The following is a 22,374-nucleotide window of genomic DNA, read 5'->3' as shown; positions in this document are numbered from 1 at the left end:
GCCTTAAGTGACCTTTTCAACGTGCTTTTGCGGTGCACCCCAACATACATTCTATTACATCACCTCTTTACTCCCTGTTTTTCAAGTCCTACTTTAGATATTGCACTTACACAAAGAATCCACTATTCTTTCCTGTATGGATATGTCTCAATAACTGGGTATTAACCATTGATTATCTTGTTTGGTTAGGTAGTTCTCTCATGTATGCTTCTATCAATCTAAGGAGATTTTCTATTCTCCATAAAAAGATTAGTCCATAATTCTTTGTATTTCTTTATATAGTGTGCTTATAGCTGGTGTTTACAAGTTATTTCTTCATTGGTTATTGAGTTGCTGTTTTCAGCCCCGTAAGTAAGCTATTAGTATATGAGTAGAGGAGCAAAGAAAGAGAACACATCATTGATGTCTCTTTATTTAGTGAATAAAATTATACAGTAAAATATTTGTAAGTATAAAATGTTATGGTATTAGCAGTATACACTGAAGAAATATGGAATAAAGGAATGATGAGGTATATTAGGCCCTCACTACTCAAAGCTTCGTCTATAGAATAGCAGCTCCGTTGTCACTGGGCAGCTTGTTAGAAATGCAAAATCTCACATCACACCCCAGACCTAACGAATCCGAATTTGCAGTGTAATAAGATTCCTAGTGATTCCTTTGCACATTAAACTTTGAGTAGCATTAAATTAGATAACTGAATCTCTGAGATCCTGCTTTGTCTAATGCTTCCACTGCAGTCGTTGTCAAATGGCACCCAAGATTCCCCAGAGCAAAACTTGAATAACCACTTGTTTGTTTCCTAATTGAAAAGTAAAAGTTAATTGGCAGAATTTTCTCAGTTGTAAGTTTTACACTATATTTTTCTTAAATACTTGGCACCTGTTACACATTTGTCTTTCCTGACACCTAACACCTCTTAGTCCTGGCTACACATGAGAACCACCTAGGAAGCTTTTAAAATATACCTATATATAACCAAGCCCTGGCCAAGGTACTCTGATTTAATTGGTCTGGGGATAGGCCCCAGGCATGGGCAATTTTTAAAGCCACCCAGATGATTTGAATGGGATGACTAGAGAACCACTAAGCTAGTATGTAAAATGATACATTTAAAGAATATATATATATATATGTATGAGTAAAATTTTTGTTAGGCCAGGGGAATTCACAGAGAATGCCAGATGAGGAAATGATGTGACGAAAGTTTTGAAAGTTGCCCTGAGCATGACATATATATATGTTTGCCCCAAAGCCATTTGTCTTTTCCCTGCATTGCTAGGGAGTTTCAGACTAATTGATGATTTGTCTTCATAGCAGAGTTTGACTAATTGATTTGAATTCCAAATACTCACCATACGTTTCTTATACAGAGACAGGCTGCTTAACCTCTTATTTTATTTTCTAAACATCAAAAAAAGTTTGTATTAGTCAAAGTTCAACCAGAAAAATAGAACCAGTAAAAGAATATATTGAGAGATTTATTGTTAGGACTTGGCTTGGGCAACTGTATTATCTAGCTGGGCAGGTCTAGATTTGTGGGATAGGCTCTTAGGAAGGGCTGGGACTCTCAGGCATGAGCTAACTGCCTTAGGAAGTCTCAGGAAGTAGCTAAGGCTACTGCACCAGGAAGTCTCAGCTCTCCTCTTAAAACCTTTCAAGTGACTGAATCAGGCCCACTCTAGTTATCTAGGATGATCTCTTTTACTTGAAATCAACTGCTTGTGGACTTTTATCACATCCACAAAGTACCTTTACAGCAACACTTAGACAATTGTTTGATTAAATAACTGGGAAATCTGGCCTCACCAAGTTGACCTTTTAGAACTTGTAGTCATCTATATGTGCAACTTGGGTCTCAAAGATACGATTGCAAATCACTGTTGTGGCATTATTAGAGGCAGTTGCTTCTTTAGAGTGAACAGGTTGAGGAACCAAATTGATGACTCCCCTTATCTGGGACCACCCCCTTTGTTGTTAAAAAAAAATCTGGATCCTAAATAGAAACCTATAATAAATCCAAACATAGCATTGTTTTTCTTTTTCAGAGCATGGACAGAACATCAGGAATATGGATTAATCATAGATGGCTCCACGTTGTCACTCATACTAAATTCTAGTCAAGACTCTAGTTCAAACAATTACAAAAGCATTTTCCTACAAATATGTATGAAGTGTACTGCAGTGCTCTGCTGTCGGATGGCACCGTTACAGAAAGCCCAGGTAACTGTGAACATTAGTTAACGTTCCATTCTGGATACTTCTATACATATATGTGCAAATGTTTATTTTTTAAAAAATTATTTCTTCTTCAAAGGGCCATTATTACTATCTAATTTCTTCCTCCAAGGCTTCTTTCTTTTTGTAATCAGACTCAGAAGTCTTTCCCCATTTTGAATTACACTTACGCTGCACCTTGTTGTCCCCTCAATCTGGCTGTCGCAGTTCCTCACCTTCCAGACTTTTTTCTCTGATGAGTGCTTTGTGCCTGCTGCCACTGCTCCTAGATCCCTTATGACATTAGCTCTGTGTGTTCTTTCTGCTCTTCTTACTCCCTTGGCTTGCCTGCAGGTAGACCTGGCCCATCCCTTGTGTAGTCTTCCATTCTCTTTCTCATTTTTCCTTTGCTCCTGACACCATCAATTATATCCTCCTTAAAATTATGCTTTCATGGTCTCTGTGATGGTCCATGGTCCTGACATTTTATTGGTCAACGTAGTGACTTTTTATTTTGTGCCATCCTCTATTTTCTCCCTAATTATCTGTTTTTTCTAGGGCAAAGTTTTCTCTCCACTTTTAGCTTTATGGTCTCTCTGGATAAGCAAGTCTGTTTCTCTGACTCCCATTGATAAATGTGTGCCCCTGACTTTTTCTTGACATTAAGTCTTCTATTTCTACCTGTCTGCTGGACAGCTATATATGGATTCCCTACTGTCACAGAAATTCTAGTGTCCAACACAGATCTTAAAATTTTCTTCCTCAGACCAGTTTGGTTTTTCTTTTATATTGTTCTTGTTACCGGTGCCATTTTTCTCTTGCTCCCTATGTTTCAAAACTACCTTTGATCCTTCTCCTCTCCCTCTATTTATAGTCACCATGTCCTGTTGGTCCTACCTTTTGTCATAGCTCTCATTTTGATGCCATCTTTCAAAACCTTTTACTGCCCAACTAGTCCAAGCCTTTATGACTTTACACATAGACTATTTGATTTAGTCTCCTCACTGGTCTCTTTGCTTACACCCATCCATTTTTAATCTCTCCACACTCCCAAATTAATCTTGTTAAAACACAACTCCTCCTATCATATATTCTTTTTTGGACACTTTCAGTAGTTTCATAGTCCCTTAGGATGAAGGGCAGTTGACTGAATGTGGTGCCTGGAGCTCCCCACTGTTGTCCCTTAACATGTCTCTACATATTTTGTACTTTGTGTCCACTGTCACTCCTTTCTCTGGTGTACATTCTCCACTCCTGTTGGTTGTTCTTCCGTGGTCTTCCATATGTCATGCTCAGGGCAACTTTCAAAACTTTCGTCACATCATTTCCTCATCTGGCATTCTCTCTGAATTCCCCTGGCCTAACAAAAATTTTACTCATAATGAAACCTAGATGAAGGGCCACCTCCTACATGCTTTCTTTTTCAGCTCCTCCAGTCCAAATTGCCTCACCTTGCTTCTTTGTATTCACTAGGTACAAGGAAACTTAACAGTCTCCATTACCTACTTTTTCATTTCCATATATGCTATAGGATATTCTTTCATATGTGTTAGTCTTGCTTCATCAGATTCTTTAACCACTTGCTCTAAACAAGGGGATGGCTGTGTCTGTGGCTTTTCTTTTACATACTGTGCACGCGTGTGCATGTGCACACACACACACACACACACACACACACACACACACAGCACGCAGTGCCCATCATATTTGAGGCATTTCTTCTGTCTGCCTTCTAGCTCTCAGCCCCCACTGCAATCAGAGGCTCTTCTTTCTTTTCTTCAATCTTGAAAACCTCTCTTGGCCCCAGGTTGGGAATCAGATCCAACCAGAATACACTATTCAAAAGTATCTGTCCCCTTAGTCAGAGCCTTTCCTGCAAAAGCAATCTCTTTTTTTCCCTTACATTCAGTGTATGCTGCTCAAATTGCTCACCTGGGTTCTGACTGCTTCACTGCCAGGCAGGTATATGAATTCCTGACCCCATGCTGCTGCTTCCACCTTAATTATGCCGCCACTTGTGGTTTAGTCCTCATTCTGTTTTATTTCTGTCACTATAGTTATTTTTTGCATGATATTACATACTTAGCTGTCATGTTTATGTATGTGATATTCAAGTCACTATCTCCAATCCAAATATTTGGTGATCTACTTTACTTTTTCAGCTGTTTCCCAAACACATATTCTTGGGTGTGGCATTATCACCCCAAATCTGACTTCTCTAGAGTCCAACCATCATTTTCCTTGGCATCTTCTTTTTCTATGACTGACCTCAGTGTACTTCCAGATTTCTAGATTCAAAACCTTGAAACCTGTGTTGCCTTCCCGCCTACCACATACATTACTCTTTCATTGTAGTCTTAGTCACTAAATTTTGTCCGTTTCTTATTACATTGTCTATTCCATCTATTCCTTTCTTTTCATTACCTTTCAGGGCTAGGCCTTTCAATAGCTCATTGAACTCCTGGAACTAGCCACCTAACTTATCTCTGCCCACAATCTTGCTCTCCTCTGGTTCTTCCTACACCCTGCTGTTGAACTAGCTCCAGATACTTTCTGTCCATGTCCCCTATATGAAAATTGCAATTGATCTGAGCAAGCCAGATCCATTCTGTCAGCATTTACTGTATTTATCTGGCTATGTGCTCTTGGATATGCTAGTCCCTTTCTCTGGAATACTCCTTTCTTTCTCATCTACGTAAGTCTTACTAATATTTCATGATTTAGATCAAATCACTCTTCTGTAAAATTTCTGATCACTCTGGCATGTATGGTATCTTCTCCCTTCTCTGACACCCTAGGCCTTCTTATGTGGATGACAATATCGTGCATTCCTGCACAGATGCTACATTTTGTTACCTTGTATTGTTAATCTGCTTATCTAATATTCTTGTACTCATGACCTAACTCTACTACTTCATTTATATGCTTTTTAAGGTGTGTGATGAAACCTCATATCTGTTTTGGCTCTTAGCACATTCCTGTATACAATATAAAGCAAGCTATTATAGTTGATGAATAGATAGTATTTTGGTAAAATTATTTTTTTTCATGAAGCTATCCTAGAGATTGAAGAGGTTTTAATCCAGTTGATCTAGGGCTGAGTGAAGAAGTCCATGTTTACGAATCTAAATCCCTTCATGATTTTATGGTCCATGATTGTATATCCTTTTATCTTTCTACAGTGGAGGGTTTTACTCTTTTTAATCTTATGTTTTCATGCAGAAGCTGTCATCCTTGATAATTTTATTGCCTTCCCTAAACCTTGGGTGCGTATTTTTTCCTTGAGGTGCAAATCATTACTGCACACAGTATAACAGGTGCACTTAGTTAATCATTATTGTAGCCTATTAAAAACACATTTAGTTTGGGTTCTTTAATTTTGTCTTTTATTCTTTCACTTACAGGTTATTTCTGACAGTCTTCTGTAAAGTTTTTAAGAAGAACCAAGTTGAGGGGAGGGATTGGGGGAAGCTGTCATTTCATAGTCACATCATTTTTGTGTTAAGTGGAATTGGATGTGGGGTTTTTTGTACTGTTTAATACAACTAAAACCTGATTGAATTCTATTTAAAGAAATAACTGCAGGGTGCCTTAGCCTCATGAATTATTTTTCATCACTTCAGTTATGTTGAAAATGGATTTTATTTATGTTAACTGGTCAGAACAATTGTGAGGACAGTATTTTTGCAAAGCATTATTTAGCTACTAAATTATTTAAGTTTTTTTAAGCCGCTAGATTCCAAGGGGTTTTGTGGCTTGCCACATCAGTGATTATCTAAAACATAGGGTAGGAGGGCAGCTGATCACCCAATGCACTTCCCACAAGTAACTCTGCCAGGAGGTTTTTGGAGAACCCCAAGGCAGAAGTATTTTAATACCAAGGATGAACATTTTATTCAGTACCTATTATGAACATGGCACTGAACTACACAGTATCATTTATACATCTTGAAGAAACACTCAGGGAATAGTGACAGGCTTTGTACACATATCTGGGACATCTTTCTGCAAATGTCAACCCCTTTAGTGTGCCTCTTTTAAAATACAGCTACTCATAGGAGAGGTCAGACCATATTGAGCAGTGAGAGATTTATTAAAGTTTAGTTGGCAGCCAGATAGGTGCAAGAATTTAACATTAGGTAAGTTGGAATAAGGGTTGATGTGCTCCTAGGGAAGGTGAGAGTGTCAGCAGGGAGGAGAGAGTAGAAAGTAACCAAAAACATTGTTCTCTGACTTCCTACTTGGTTCTGGTGGCCCTATGTATGTTACCCCAAATCAGCTTTCTGGCTTCTACTGTCACACATTCAACATCTGATCTGAAAGAACACATGATGCAATGCAAAAAGAAGGAAATGTATTGACCTCTAATATGCATGAGAGGCAAAGTTTTTGATAGTTCATATATGCACAGAACTAGGACAAGTGGGTGCTGGTGTTACATTTTGAATGGCTGTGTTCTTCTGCATCTGTGAATTTGACACTATTGTACGTATTACAGTTGGCCCTCCGTATCCATGGGTCCTGCATCCACAGATCCAAACAACTGTGGATTGAAAATATTAGAATAAAACTAAAACAACGAACAGTATAACGATAAAAATAATACAGATTTTAAAACAATACAGTATGGCAGCTATTTACATAGCATTTATATTGTAGTTAAGTATTAAAAGTAACCAGAGATGATTTAAAGTATGCAGGAGGATTTTGGTATCTATGAGGGTCCTGGAGCCAGTCCTCCAAGGATACTGAGGGATGACTGTATATGTACAAACTACCTTTCTGTTTGCAAGGCCGCTATTTACAAGTGTGAATGATGCATAAACCCCTAAAGTAGTCCAATCTTCCATTCTTCTTTGACCTTTTTTACACCTCTTTTGTATTTAATATTTAGATTGTCAGAATGGTGAAGAATTTAAAAGGCAGCCCAATAACTCTGTCGATAGGTGATGGTGCCAATGATGTTAGTATGATCTTGGAATCCCATGTGGGAATAGGTAAGATACATCTAATGAGATGGCAGCTGTGAAAAGTATCAGTATTGCTTTTAGGTAGTGTGGTCTTACATTCTAGAGTGACTGTTTTGGTTACTCATCTTGAATTTGAATTTTGGAATGATAATTGTTAATTAAATGAAGGCCTCATCTGATCATGCAACGTGTCCATCCCAAGGTCCTACCCCGTGGTAGAAATGTAGCAGTGTAACAAAGTTAAGGGATATTTTTCAATTAGCCAAGTAGAGTGAATTTCCCGAAGCTACTGGCAGCACAGTTGATTGTTTAGCTCTTACTCTGACAGCATGCATGAAATTTTTATTGATTTTCTGCCCCTGGCCAGACCGCCTGCTTATGTTGCTATACTATATCTTTTGAGATCTCAACTGTTTGGGGCTAAGAAATGATAATTGGTTGGCTGTTTTTCAACATGGCAGTATTAATGGGTGGTTTGGGCTGTAGTGTTGAATTTATATATTGACATGCAACAACAGCTTTTCCACCACCTGTACCATTTTTTTCCCTTCTCTGGTTGCTATTAGGCAACACAACTAACTCCCCAGCAAGTTAGTTAGCTAGTTTGTTTGTTTTGGCAGGGTGGTGGGGCCAGATATGGAATTCATATCTTGGGAATTATTGTACTGCAGTTTAGGTTCCCAAATTGTTCTTTTCATTTGGAAGTATTCCTATTTCTTGTGCAACTTTACGTACTACTCATTGGTTATCCAAGTGTCAAATGGCCTAAAGCTGCTTGAGCTCATAGAACCCTTGCGCTGCTAGTCAGGGTTTCATTCATGAAAGAATTTCACCGTCTTCTCATTGAGCTCCTAGACCACAAACCCCAGGTTTCTGAGTTCCCTTAATATATAGCACCTAGTCTAGCGTCATACACAATTAAGCACTTACTGAGTGACTTAATTATTTTTAAGTTGAATTTTTTTCCTTCAGATAATTTTTGCCTTGTAATGATTGAAATAATGATTCTATTTAATTGTTGTATACTGTATTACAAATAGGGAGTTACCAGTTAAACTTAGTTAAATTATTTGGTAAGTCTCAGTGTCACTGTTAGAGAAAGCTCTTTTGGTTTTTTAAAAAGGAAAACTAAATGATAGAATTGAACTATAACATTTAACCAAGTTGAAACTATGAAGATAAATCAGGGAGTCATTTATTCTAGAAAATGCTCACCGTATAGAGATACTCTCTTTTAGGTATTAAAGGCAAAGAAGGTCGCCAAGCAGCTAGGAATAGCGATTATTCTGTTCCAAAGTTTAAACACTTAAAGAAACTGCTATTGGCTCATGGACATCTATATTATGTGAGAATAGCACACCTTGTACAGTACTTCTTCTATAAGGTATGTGATAAACTATATGTAATTTAATTTCTTTTTAATCCAGCCTTGGCTCAGCTTGGTCATGGTTTTGTTCTTCCTTTTTTTTTTTTATGCTGCTTTTGATATCTCATACTGAAATTTGCAGTCTTAACAAAGCAGAGGTGGTCTATTGGATGAATCAGAAACCAGAAATGCCTTTTGATGCAAAATATTTGATAGGAATTTTTAAGCCCTCTTTATTGAAATATAAATTAAATACAATAAAGTGTATTCATCAAAAATGTACAGTTCCATGAGTTTTGCTGAATGTATACATCCTTGTAACCGTCACACCAATCAAAAAATAGAACATTTTGGCTTGGTAGTGGCTCATTGCTTAATCCTAGTGCTTTGGGAGGCCAAGGTGGGAGGATCACTTGAGGTCAGGATTTCGAGACCAGCCTGGGCAATAATATGAGACCTTGTCTCTACAAAAATAAAAATTTTCTAAAGTGAAATTTTTGCAGTCATTTATAATTGTCTATAAGCATGTTAACCAAGAGAACCAGTGGTAACATTTTGATATGTGACCTTGCTGGTCTTTTGTCTATACAAATCAACATATGTACTTTTTTTATACTTTTATACACTATACACTACATAGAGGTTTTTAGAATTTTTTTTGAGATATAATTTAACAAAATTCACCTTTTTTTAAAGAAAAATTTTCGTAAAGACAGAGTCTCACTCTGTTGCCCAGGCTGGAGTGCAGTGGCGCGATCTCGGCTCACTGTAGCCTCTGCCTTCTGGGTTCAAATGATGCTCATGCCTCAGCTTCCCGAGTAGCACATGCCACCACACCTGGCTGATTTTTGTGTTTTTAATAGAGACAGGATTTCACCATGTTGGCCAGGCCGGCCTCGAACTCCTGACCTCAAGTGATCTGCCGCCCCCCAGCCTCTCAAAGTGCTGGGATTACAAGCTTGAGCCACCATGCTTGGCCTAAAATTCACCATTTTAAAGTGTATAATTCAGTGACTTACAGTGTGTTCACTATGATGTGCAACCATCATCATTGTCTAATTCTAAAACTTTTCTATCATTTCCAAAAGAAACCTTGTACCTATTGGTGTAATACATATTGCTTTGCACTTTGCCTTTTTCACTTAATTTATATTGTGAACATTTTTCTCACCCAATTTAATATTCTTCCAAAATATGATAATTGTGCAACATTGCAAATCCCCCCAATATTGGACACTGAAGTAGTTTCCTCAACAATACCTTGGTTTCCTTTTTATCACCAAGCATTAGCGTATACATTAGACTGAGTCTGCATACTTGTTATTGTCTACTAGGGAATAGAATTTACCAAATTTCTTATTTAGATTCTAGTTTGTAGGTAGAGTATTTAGTGCATCTTCCAGCTACTCGAATCATATAGTATTTAGTATGTAATTCAAGTAGTTATATTTGAATTTCATACCCTATATTTTATAAGAGTTAAAGCTCAGCACCTGATTTTGTGTGTCAGTTGTCTATAGTCAACCCTAGGTCTTTCTTACTAACTTTATATTTAAAGAAAATATACATTTATAAAACTATGAACCCAGTTTCACAAAGTTTCTAAGACCCTGGTAGCCAGTATCTGCTGGTAGCCAGGCCAAACACTGTGGAGGAGGAAAATGATGATAATGATGATGGTAACCCAATATGTGTAAGGTATTTTGCGAGTTCACAAAATCACTTTTTTAAAAAGGTAATCTTCACAAACATCCTATGAGTCAAGTAGTATTACCTCCATTTAAAATACATGGAAAGTAGAGCTCAGAGAGATGGTATAACTTGCCTTTGGCTTTCCATCCAGGAGGTGACGGAGCTAGATGTTCCACCATAGATTCATTTACTCCAAATCCAGGACTTTTTATGTGTCACAGTTAGGGTCTTTTGGGCCTTGCACCCAGTAACAGCAGCCCATGGAAATAAAGGGTTATTCTCTCTTGACCTTCACCTAGTAGGAGATCCCTTGAAGATTTGTCATACAGATCTGCCTAGTAATCTGAACCTATTTCAGAGGCTTATTTTGCCTCTTTTGAGTTTTGGCCTGCAATTTAAGCAACTGCCACCAGATGGAAGGAATGCTCTGTTAAGGAGAACAAAACAAGCGTTAAAATGGCAAATGTTGACCAGTGGTTATTTATGTAGATAATATCCTCTGTCTTTGTTAGTATCTCTAGGCCCATTATCATCTTGGTTACTGACTCAGCAGTATTTCTTTTTTATTACTATCTTTTGTGCCAAGAGGATTTCTAAAATTTTCAACTATTTGGCTGAGCTAAGAAGTCTTTCCATCTTCTCGCCATTGCATCTTCAAATTGTTATTGCCCACTTCTGGAGTACTTCAGTGACAGGTCTTCCTGCCTTCTGTTTCTCCATTTAATCCTCCTTACATAATTCAACTAGATTAGTGTTTAAAGAATGCTACTTTTCAGCTTGTCCCTTAGAACCTTTACTCTCCACCGTCTCAGCTTTAGTGTGGCTTTTAATGCACCCCGCAGTGTGACCCTGTCTTACCATATAAGTTTAAAATAATATACATTCTTGCCTTGGTTCCTGCCATCAACCTGTCCTATTCATCTTTATTCATAGTTCGAGTTCTAAGTTCTTTATTCAATCAGTGAACAAATGTATTTTAAATGTGTTACTACGTGCCAAGGCCTGTTTTAGGCGCTCGAGGGTACACCATGGAATAAGACAGGCAGTGTCCCTTTTCTCATGAGACTTACATTCTGGTGGGTGAGGTAGATACCCATTCTCCCTTCTCATGAAGCAACCCCATGATCCCCACTGAGCTCTCCCTGCTTCAACCTCAGAACACTTATTTTTTTCATAAACTGTGACTCTAAAAATACTATGGACTATATTTTGCATTGTACCAGAACTGATAATGTAATAAGTGAGTGTTGCTTTTCCAGGTGATGACCTTGGGAGCTCTGACTCATGCTGCAGGGGCGATTCAAAACATGTTGAGCTCATTTCTTTAGAAACATCCTCCAGAGCCAGTAGTACATTGATCGAAATATCCTCAGCTGTGGTAGATGTTCATCTTTTGAGGTTGCATTTGATTTTTAAAAACAGTCTCAAGTCTCCTAGAGCTGATTCTGGAGGATTAGCTGATAGAAGGGAGGAGACTAGTTTTCTGGCATGACTGGAAAGTGGGCTCTTGAAGGGGCTTCTTGAAGAGAAGTTCAGAGACATCATGACCAAGTAACAGCAAGGAAGCTCACAGCCTGCTTTGAAGGATAGCACTTATTTGAAAATTCTAGTTCTGGTAGTTTTGCTTAAAGACATTAATTTCAGTATTTTATAATCACACTTAGTAGCTTTTATTACCTTATGAATTCCCAGCTTATGTTTCTTTTCTGCTTGTCTTTTTAGTATTTCTCAAATTAAATAATAAGTCCCTTAGGACAGTGGTCCCCAACCTTTTTGGCACCAGGGACCTCAGGCCCTAATGCTCACTTGCCTGCCACTCACCTCCTGCTGTGCAGCCTCTGGGGAGAGGTGGGGGAGCCCTGACTTAGGAAAAATAAGTTGACTCTTTTTGTTATCATCTGTGTGCCACCTCTGTGTGTAGTAGATGCTCAGTAATGATATATTGATTGTTTGATGAGGTAGTAATAAAGGCATTAAAGCGTTAGTTGATAATTGTTAGTGTCAACATAATCTATAACAGTTTCCCAACTATTTATTGGCATTAATTGACTTTAAATGTATACTTACAGCATTGTCAGTCTACTATATGATTTGCAAATCTAATTGGTGTTAAAGATACAGTATCATTAGGTGTTCATATTGGATGAGCTCATTTATTTCCTGGAAGAAGGACAGCAACAGTCTCATAAAGTAAATAAGATCCTCTTCTGCCTTGATAGGGCAAAAGTTGGCCTTAATATGAATTAATCATTGTTTTAGTTGTTTCTTTATGTTTGTGGAATAGAGGTTTATTGCATTCTGACATTAGAAGGATTTAGGAATAATTATAAACTATTTGGAATATAGTTTCCCATTTTAGTTTAGCAAGTTGATTAAGTGAAAATGTTAATCCTTATCTAATTTTTTTTTTTTTCAGAACCTTTGTTTCATTTTGCCACAGTTTTTGTACCAGTTCTTCTGTGGATTCTCACAACAGGTTTGTTTCTCAAGTTATTCGTTATAATGTAGTTTACATTTGCTGTTAATAAATTACCCTTATATATTAGATTTCTAGAGATTAGAGATGTATGTACAAAGTAAAATGATCTCTTGGTTTTGACAACAGCAAATGTTTATGTCTTTGCTTTACTAGTTTTCTTATTGTTACCTTCATTTTGAAATGCTTTTGGTACATCCTATTGGAGTTGTGATAACATTAAAAAGAGTATTTTGAATTTTTTCTTTTTATCAATGTGTAAAATGTGTTTCATAATTCTAAATGTTATAGTTTAATATTTCATCAAATGAAATCTCCCAACTTTGCAGACTCTCAGGTTAGTTTTATAGAAAAGCATTAATCTTTAAGCTATCCAAGAACCTGTGATTCCTAGAGAAAGCTTTGGATTACGTAAAGCAGCTATAGATGTTTTGCTTTCTATTGTTTTCTGAATGTGTATTACATAAGGAATATGCTATATATTAACTTAATACATAAGTGGTAGGATGGCGAGGCATCTTTGTTTTAAAAACTGAAATGGATTTGGCATTGCTTCTAGTGGGAGGTATAGCGAAATACAGGAGCTATAATACTCAGTGACTCAGAAATTTTATAATTAATCTATGAGAAGTTCAGTGATTTTGCCCAACTGAGCTACCACATTGCCATAGGTGTTAAGTTTCTAAATTTCAAAGGCAAGCTTTATGTATGCTTCTGTGAATACAAAGTACACTTATGAATACACTTATGTATTCTTCTTGGTTCCTCCTGGTAGGAAGTGATTTTTTTCTAATTCTTTGGCAGTATTTGTTTTTTTTTTTTTTTTTTTACTTTTAGTTTCAGGAGTGCATGTGCAGGTTTATATAGGTAAACTCATGCCACAGGAGTTTGGTGTTCAGTTTATTTTGTCACCCAGGTAAAAAGTATAGTACCTGATAGGTAGCTTTTTGATCCTTTCCCTCCTCTCACTCTCCACCCTGAAGTAGACTCCAGTGTCTGTTGTTCCCTTCTTTGTGTCCGTATGTTCTCATTATTTAGCTCCCACTTAAAAGTTAGAATATGCTGTATTTGGTTTTCTGTTTCTGTATTAGTTTGCTTAGGATGATGGCTTCTAGCTCCATCGATGTTGCTGCAAATGACATAATCTTATTCTTTTTTATGGTTGTGTAGTATTTCGTGGTATATATGTACCACATTTTCTTTATCCAGTCTACCATTGATGGGAATTTAGGTTGATTACATGTCTTTGATATTACGAAGAATGCTGCAGTAAACGTGTATATGTGTCTGTATGGTAGAATAATTTATATTCCTTTGGGTATATACCCAGTAATGGGATTGCTGGGTTGAATGGTAATTCTGTTTTAAGGTCTTTGACGAATCATCACACTGCTCTCCACAATGGCTAAACTAATTTACATTCTCACCAGCATTCTGCAAGTGTTCCCTTTTCCCTGTAACCTTGCCAGCATCTGTTACTTTTTTGACTTTTTAATAATAGCCATTCTGACTGGTGTGAGATGGTATCTCGTTTTTGTTTTGATTTGCATTTCTCTAATGATTAGTGATGTTGAGCGTTTTTTCATATGCTTGTTTGCTGCGTGTATGTCTTTTGAAAAGTGTCTGTTCGTGTCCTTTGCCCACTTTTTAATGGGGTGGTTTGATTTTTGCTTATAAGTTTATGTAAGCTCCTTATAGATGCTGGATATTAGATATTTGTCACATTCATCATTTGCAAATATTTTCTCCCATTTTGTAGGTTGTCAGTTTACTCTGTTGATAGTCATCTTCTTGTATGCAGAAATTCTTTATTAGGTAACATTTGTCAGTTTTTGTTTTTGTTGCTATTGCTTTCAGCATCTTTGTGATGAAATCTTCGCCAGCTCCTATGTCCAGACTGGTATATCCTAGGTTATCTTCCAGGGTGATTATAGTTTTAGGTTTTACATGTAAGTCTTTAATCCATCTTGAGTTGATTTTTGTGTATGGCCTAAGAAACGGGTCCAGTTTCAATCTTCTGCATGTGGCTAGCAAGTTATCCTAGTGCCATTTATTGAATAGGGATTCTTTTCCCTGTTGCTTTTTTCTGTCAGCTATGTTGAAGATCACGTGGTCATAGATGTGTGGCCTTTTTTCCAGGCTCTCTATTCTGTTCCATTGATCTGTTTTTGTACCAGTACCATGCTGTTTTGGTTACTGTAGCCTGTAGTATAGTTTGAAGTCAGGTAATGTAATGCCTCCAGCTTTGTTCCTTTTGCTTAGGATTGCCTTGGCTATTTGGGCTCTTTTGGTGCCATATGAATATTAAAATATTTTTAATTCTGTGAAGAATGTAATTAGTAGTTTGATAGGAATAGCATTGAACTTGTAAATTGCTTTGGGCAGTATGACCATTTTAACAATATTGATTCTTCCTATCCAAGAGCATGGAATGTTTTTCGATTTGTTTGTGTCATCTCTGATTTCTTTGAGCAGTGTTTTGCAATTTTCATTGTAAAGATCTTTCACCTTGCTGGTTAGCTGTATTTCTAGGCATTTCATTATTTTTGTGGCTATTGTGAATGGATTATGTTACTGATTTGGCTCTCAGCTTGGATGTTGTTGGTGTATAGGTTTGCTGCTGATTTTTATACATTAATTTCGTATCCTGAAACTTTGCTGAAGTTACCAGGTCAAGGAGCTTTTGGGCCAAGACCATGAGGTTTTCTAGATACAGAATCATATTGTCTGCAAACAGGGATAGTTTGACTTCCTGTCTTCCTATTTGGATGCCTTTTATTTCTTTCTCTTGCCTGATTGCTTTGGCTAGGACTTCCAGTACTATGTTAAATAGGCGTGGTGAGAGAGGGCATCCTTGTCTTCTGGTTTTTGAGGGAATGCTTCCAGCTTTTGATTGTTAAGTGTGATGTTGGCTATGGGTTTTTCTTAGATGGCTCTTACTATTTTGAAGAATGTTCTTTCAATGCCTAGTTTGTTGAAAGTTTTTAACATGGTGGATTTTACTGAAAACCTTTTCTGCATCTATTGAGATGATCATGTGGTTTTTGTTTTTAGTTCTGTTTATGTGATAAATCACATTTATTGATTTGCAGATATTGAACCAACCTTGCATTCTAGTGATAAAGCCTGCTTGATCATGGTGGATTAGCTTTGTGATGTGCTGCTGGATTCAGTTTGCTAGTATTTTGTTGAGTATTTTTGCATCTATCTTCATCAAGGATATTGGCCTGAAGTTTTCTTTTTGTTGTTGTTGTTGTGTCTTTGCCAAGGTTTTCATATCAGAATGATGCTGGCCTCATAGAATGATTTAGGGAGGAGTCCCTCCTCCTCAATTTTTTGGAATAGTTTCAGTAGGAATGCTACAGATCTTCTTTATACATCTGGTAGAATTTGGCTCTGACTCCATCTGGTCCTGAGCTTTTTTTTGATTGGTATACTTTTTATTACCGTTCAGTTTTGGAAGTCATTATTGGTCTTTTCAGGGATTCAGGAAATCTCTGGTTTTCTGACTGGTTCAGTCTTGGGAGGTTGTATATGTCCAGAAATTTAACCGTTTCTTGTAGGTTTTCTAGTTTGTATGCATAGAAATGTTCATAGTAGTCTCTCAGGGTTTTTGTATTTCTGTTGTATCTATAGTATCATCTGCTTTGTCATTTCTGATTGTGTTTATTTGAATTTTCTCTTTTTCTTCTTTATTAGTCCAGCTAGTGGTCTATCTATATTATTAAATTTTTTCAAATAACCATCTCCTGGATTTCTTGGTCTTTTGTATGGTTTTTTGCATCTCAGTTTCCCTCAGTTCAGCTCTGATTTGGGTTATTTCTTGTTTTCTTCTAGCTTTGGGGTTGGTTTGCTCTTGTTTCTGTAGTTCCTCTAGTTGTGATGTTGGGTTGTTAATTTGACCTCTTTCTAACTTCTTTCTTTCGTTTCCTTTTCTTTTTCTTTTCTTTCCTTTCCCGTTCTTTTCTTTCTTTTTCTCTTGCTCTGTCACCCAGGCTGAAATGCAGTGGCGTGATCTCGGCTCACTGCCACCTCCACCTCCTGGGTTCAAGTGATTTCTCCTGCCTCAGCCTCCCGAGTAGCTGAGATTACAGATGCCTGCAACCACACCTGGCTAATTTTTGTATTTTATTAGAGACAGGGTTTCACCATGTTGGTCAGGCTGGTCTTGAACTCCTGACCTCAAATGATCTGCCTGTGTTGGCTTCCCAAATTGCTGGGATTACAGGCTTGAGCCACTGTGCCCGGCCCTCTTTTTAACTTTTTGATGCGGGTGTTTAGTGCTATAAATTTCCGTCTTAACACTTCCTTAGCTGTGTCCCAGAGATTCTGGTATGTTGTATCTTTGTTCTTCATTAGTTTTAAAGAAATTCTTGATTTTCGCTTAATTTCATTATTTACCCGAAAATCATTCAGGAGCAGGTTGTTTAATTTCCATGTTGTTGTATGGTTTTGAGTGATTTTCTTAGTATTCATTTCTATTTTTATCACACTGTGGTTTGAGAGTATGGTTGGTATGGTTTTTGTTTTTTTTCAATTTGCTGTGGATTGTTATGTCGGATTGTGTGGTCGATTTTAGAGTATGTGCCATGTGGCGATAAGAGGAATGTATATTCTGTTGCTTTGGGGGTAGAGAGTTCTGTAGATGTCTGTTAGGTCCATTTGGTCACATGTTGAATTCAAGGCCTGAATATCTTTGTTAATTTTTGGCCTCAGTGATCTGTCTCATTCTGCCAGTAGGGTGTTGAAGTCTCTTTGGCAGTATTTTTAAGAGAATGCATTCTTCTCAATGGGAATGACTGTTCTCTTTCTCTTGAATTTGCCTGTTTACTATTTGGTATGCTGTCTCTTACATCAGTGCCATGTCATTAGCCCAGTAGTGCCAGTTAACAGGTAATCTTTTATTATAAATTAAGCATCTTGCAGTTTTCAGAAGTGCCATCAATCTTCTTGTATTCAAAATTAATAGTATTAGAGAGTTTCGTAAGTTCTGATCAATCTGTTTTTCTTGAACATTTAAATTGCTATTGAGCAAAATGTTGCTAATTCCTTACTTTCTTGGATGGATGCAAGTATTAAAAGTATATTTGAAATTCTCTTAACTAATGTGTAGCAGTGTGCTAAAGGTAAGTTGGCTTGTTCTGGTGGAAATATTGTTTTCATTTTGAAAGGAGTCTGTTGCTTTATTATCCTTTTAAAACATGTTTACCAAGCACAAGTTTTAGGGGAAAAAGGACTTATTCCTTATAAAACCAGCTGAGATTTAAACTGTGGATTGTCTTCAGTCTTCTTAGATTACCTTAACTGCTTGTGGTTGCATAGGAGTTGATGTTTTGCTCCTTCCGTTGCTCAACTGGTAGGTTCATTCATTTGGCAACTATTTCTTGATTGCCTACTTTGTGCCAGGCTAAGTGCTGAGAATATTGCAGTGATCATAACAAACTTCCTTGCCCCCAGGAAACTTGCAGTGTGTAGTGATAGAGTGAAAGACAACAATCAAATATATTACTTTGGGTACTGATATATGCTATGATGGAAAAAAGAAAGCATAATAAAGGGATAGAGTGTGACTGGGAGAGAGAGAGCTGCCGTTTTAGACATCTGAAAAGGTCTCTGATGAGGTAACATTTGGGCAGAGACCTGGAGGTAAGGGAAGGAATAACGTGGACATCTTAAAGGAAAAGTGTACTAGGTAAAAGGAAGGTAAAAGTGTACCAGGAGAGCTCAGGAGGTAATGTGGTGTGCAAAATCTTTATTTTTGATTTTGGTTTTGTGCTAGTGCTGAATGTAGCAATCTTTATTGCAAATATCTTTGGAGTACCTGTGAGTAGTCAGCCTTTTTCAGTCCAGAAGCACATTAGGCATCCTCTGGAACTTGCAAGGAGGACTATAAAGAATGTAGAAATGGACCAGGATTCAGATTCTTTACACAAAAAGCTTCCCTTTCTTTAGCAAAACTAGGATACTAAATGTCTTTTTTTTTTAATGAAAAGAAGACATTGTAACAGGTTTCATAAAAAAAAAAAACAAAAACCAGTATTATCAACTATATCTGTTTGTTTTGGGGATATTCTGTCTCTTCTAATTATGTACCTAAGAATTACAATTATCTGTCATGTGATTTTAAAGTACTGTAGTGAAACAAAAGTAGATTGATGCTGCTTTTGTTTGAATGAAATTCAAGACTAAATTACACACCAGTCAATCTGAGTTGTATTTTTTTTAATTTACTCATTAGTGAAAATGAGTAATTTCCAAAGAAACTGTGGTGTTATGTGCCACGGACCTGTCCTCTCCTTTAAAAAGAAAGAGAAATGCAACATCTTTTTTTTTGTACTTTTTAATTCAGTGGAATATCTTTGCTGAGCTTAAATCTTTGTTTATAGAAAGTATATTGGAAGTGTCTTTTAACTTCATGGAGAATGTTGCATCCATTATCATTTGCTTTGTCTCTCCTGCCAGCCAGAGTTGTAGTCCCTCCTCTGAGTTTCCCCAGCAACGTGTGTACCTCTCATTCTGCCTCTCTATCTAGAATTTGAACACCCTGGTGGGTAGGGGATGAATCGTCTCTGTCCCTAGTACTTGTCATTTAGTAGGCACTCAGTAAATGTTCTGAAGTCAACTAGTGAACTAACTAATGCACCATTCAAGTAATTCCCAGCCTTTTAGAGTCAGTCTCCATTATGATATTAATTATCTTTAGTAGCCATTGATTGAAAATACATTATTTTGTTAATTTGTGTCATAGTTAAATGCATTTTATTAAGGGACATTTACATTTATACATGTGAAAAATACATATGAGTATGGGGAATTATTTATTCAGGCCACAGAAAATGTTTTTATGACAATCTTTAGCACTGTGTAGATAAATACTGATGTAAATGCTTTCATCAGAATGAGGTTCATAGAATACTTTAAATTTTTTCAATAGAGGAAGATTTATAATATCAGAGCAGGCCTTTACACATGTTACAGCTTCCGGTCTGTCCTCATTCATTTATTCATCTAGTGTTTATTGATTGATTTTGTATGCCAAGTTCTGTTATAGGAGCTCAAGATTGTCCAAGTTCTCCAGTCAAAGACCACTATGAACACACTTGTAGTTGATCAAATTAGGTTTATTACTCAGTTCAGGAAGGAAGAACACACGCCATGAGGAACTGTGGGACTTCTCAGGAAGAGGACATTAGAAAATACTTACACAATTTGGACTTGAAAATACTAACCAAAAATATGTAAAATATTAACCAAAACATTTCTGACAGAGGCTGGCTGCTGCCTATATTTAGTTTCTCTAAGGATTCCTCACTTATACTTAATGGTCTTTGCTGAAGTAACTCCTGAATAGCTAGTTTTAGCTACTAAGCAATCTTGAAAAGTTGTTAATGTCTATTAGAAATGCAGCTTATAGCATGTAAACATTGAATAAGATTCTGTTAAAGGGGTGGTATATTAATGTGACACATCACAATTGTTAGTTTCTTTTTTATACTTACTAGGCAGTGACCTTATTTACAGGTTCCTTTGCCACTACCAAAAGCATGTAAAAAAATTTCTTATTTTAGCTAGTTTTTCACATACATAAATATCATCTTGTAGATGATTGTTACATGAAATTTCTTGCCTCTGTTGTTTTTCATTTTAGCCACTGTATGATGCTGCTTACCTTACAATGTACAATATCTGCTTCACATCCTTGCCCATCCTGGCCTATAGTCTACTGGAACAGCACATCAACATTGACACTCTGACTTCAGATCCCCGATTGTATATGTAAGCTAAATATATAGTTAAAACCTCCTAAGACTTTCAATGTTGTGGTTTTCATTTTATCTGCAGATGGGAAGAACGCAGAGCTGTGCACTTGGTTTGTGGTATGATTATGTGGTTCTGTTTGGAATTTTTAGCTATTGAAAGCAGACTGCTCAACAGGAAAATGACATATTTCCTAGGTGTGGGTTCTGTACTTGAATATATGTGAAACATTTAGTTTAGAGTCACTAATTCCTACAACTTAAACCTACATTGTCATAGTGTTCTAGTGTCTCATGGGAAGACATGATATTTTAACTGCAAAGAAAAAAAAGCATACACAAAGATCTTCCGTAGTTTAGAATATTGATTCCTACTTGTTGTAGATTGAACCAATGAAGTTATATTACCCTTTCTCATGTAAACTGCACCCATAGCATTAGCCACCCCACACCCCACCTTTGTTAGCCCCATTCTAAAACTGTTGAAGAAAATAATGGACTCATAAGCCTTTGTATTCATTTTGTGTCAGTTGAAAATGGATGCTTTTCTCTGTGGATGGGGGACTTGGCACTAGCCCCAGTTGTTTAACTTATGATTTAATTGGATTTTTAGAATTGTAGCCTACAGCTAAGGATAAAGATATTAATTTACAGCAGATTGTAAGCATTGCTAAATAGTAGGTAGCAAGTGCAATAGAGAGGTTTGGATGGTTTATTTGTATGAAATGAAGATATACAAATTTAAGGGACTTTCTTTTTAACCAACATGACTCATAAAATTTACATTTAGCAATTGTTAGAATTATACAGTTGTAAAATTTATCATTTTAAAGGTCTTTATTAAGGAAAATTTCAGACATACATAAAAGTAGAGAGAATGCTATTTATATAATGAATGAATGTAAATAGTTTTTGAACCACTCAGCTTGTCCTAACCACTCAGCTTCAACAACCCTCAATTCCTTGACATTCCTATTCCACTGATAACCCCGTCTGCTCTATCACAGGCTTATTTTGAAGCAAATCTCAAAAACAGTTATTTCAGTATGCATCTCTTAAAGATAAGGATTTTTAAAAATAATAATACCCTATCACTTAAGTCCTTAATATCAAATAGTCAATGTTCACATTTCTCCAGTTGACTCATTTTTTTCAAAGCGTGCTTATTTGAATCAGGATCTAAAGAAGGTCCACACATTGCAATTTGTTTATATACTTTCTGAGTCTCTTTTAATGTGTAGGTTAACCTTGCAATTTATTTGTGGACAAAACCAGATTATTTATGTTGTAAAATTTCTCCCAGCCTAGAGTTTGCTGATTGCATCTTCATGGTGTTTACATGTTCTGCTGATCCTATATTTGTTGTAAATGCATAATTAGATCTAGAGGAGAATCATTAGAACTTTGGTAGAAATCTTACAAGCATCAGCTCCTACTACACTCTTTTTGAAAATAAGGAACCAGGGCCCAGAAATGACTTACCTAAGGACACAGGGTACAACCAGATGCAAAATGAAGATCAGAATTCAACCCTCTTGCCAGTGCTTTTTCCAGCAGGCCAGTGGTTTTAAAACATTGTTTTAACTGTAGTTGTTTCCAGACAACTTCTAAAGTGAAGCCCAATAGTGCAGTTGCTCTGGTTAAAGTGGGGTTTCAGGAGTAGTAGGCAGAATTCCTCCCATTCAGTCCCACCAAGAGCTCAGACTAACACCTGGGCTGAAAGCGTCTGCCACTTACCAGGTGACCTTACGCAGGTTACTGCAATGTGCCTTAGTTTCATCTTCAGTAATATATGGGCAACAGTAGCACCTAATCAAAATGGTTTTGTGAGGAATAAATGAGCCACTATGTATTAAAGAACTTAAAAAAAATAGTGCCTGACAAGTTTTCAAGCAA

The 22,374-nt window shown here is 36.8% G+C and overlaps 1 protein-coding gene across 5 annotated transcripts in view; it reads left to right on the top strand.

The window, feature by feature from the left end:
• The window catches only part of ATP11C (ATPase phospholipid transporting 11C), a 207,566-nt gene that overhangs the window by 164,446 nt on the left and 20,746 nt on the right, over positions 1 to 22,374 (top strand). For all 5 annotated transcript variants that reach the window (XM_032757742.2, XM_058441669.1, XM_058441670.1 and 2 more), the window contains 5 exons: positions 2,049 to 2,223; positions 7,112 to 7,214; positions 8,426 to 8,571; positions 12,662 to 12,721; positions 20,370 to 20,497. In XM_032757742.2, the coding sequence (XP_032613633.1) occupies positions 2,049 to 2,223; positions 7,112 to 7,214; positions 8,426 to 8,571; positions 12,662 to 12,721; positions 20,370 to 20,497 (612 nt within the window). The remainder of the gene's footprint in view (positions 1 to 2,048; positions 2,224 to 7,111; positions 7,215 to 8,425; positions 8,572 to 12,661; positions 12,722 to 20,369; positions 20,498 to 22,374) is intronic.

Source organism: Hylobates moloch, unplaced genomic scaffold (assembly GCF_009828535.3).
Source record: "Hylobates moloch isolate HMO894 unplaced genomic scaffold, HMol_V3 SCAFFOLD_7, whole genome shotgun sequence".
Taxonomy (NCBI): Eukaryota; Metazoa; Chordata; class Mammalia; order Primates; family Hylobatidae; genus Hylobates; species Hylobates moloch.
Note: the sequence above shows the minus strand (reverse complement) of the source record. Positions and strands in the feature narration are given on the sequence as shown.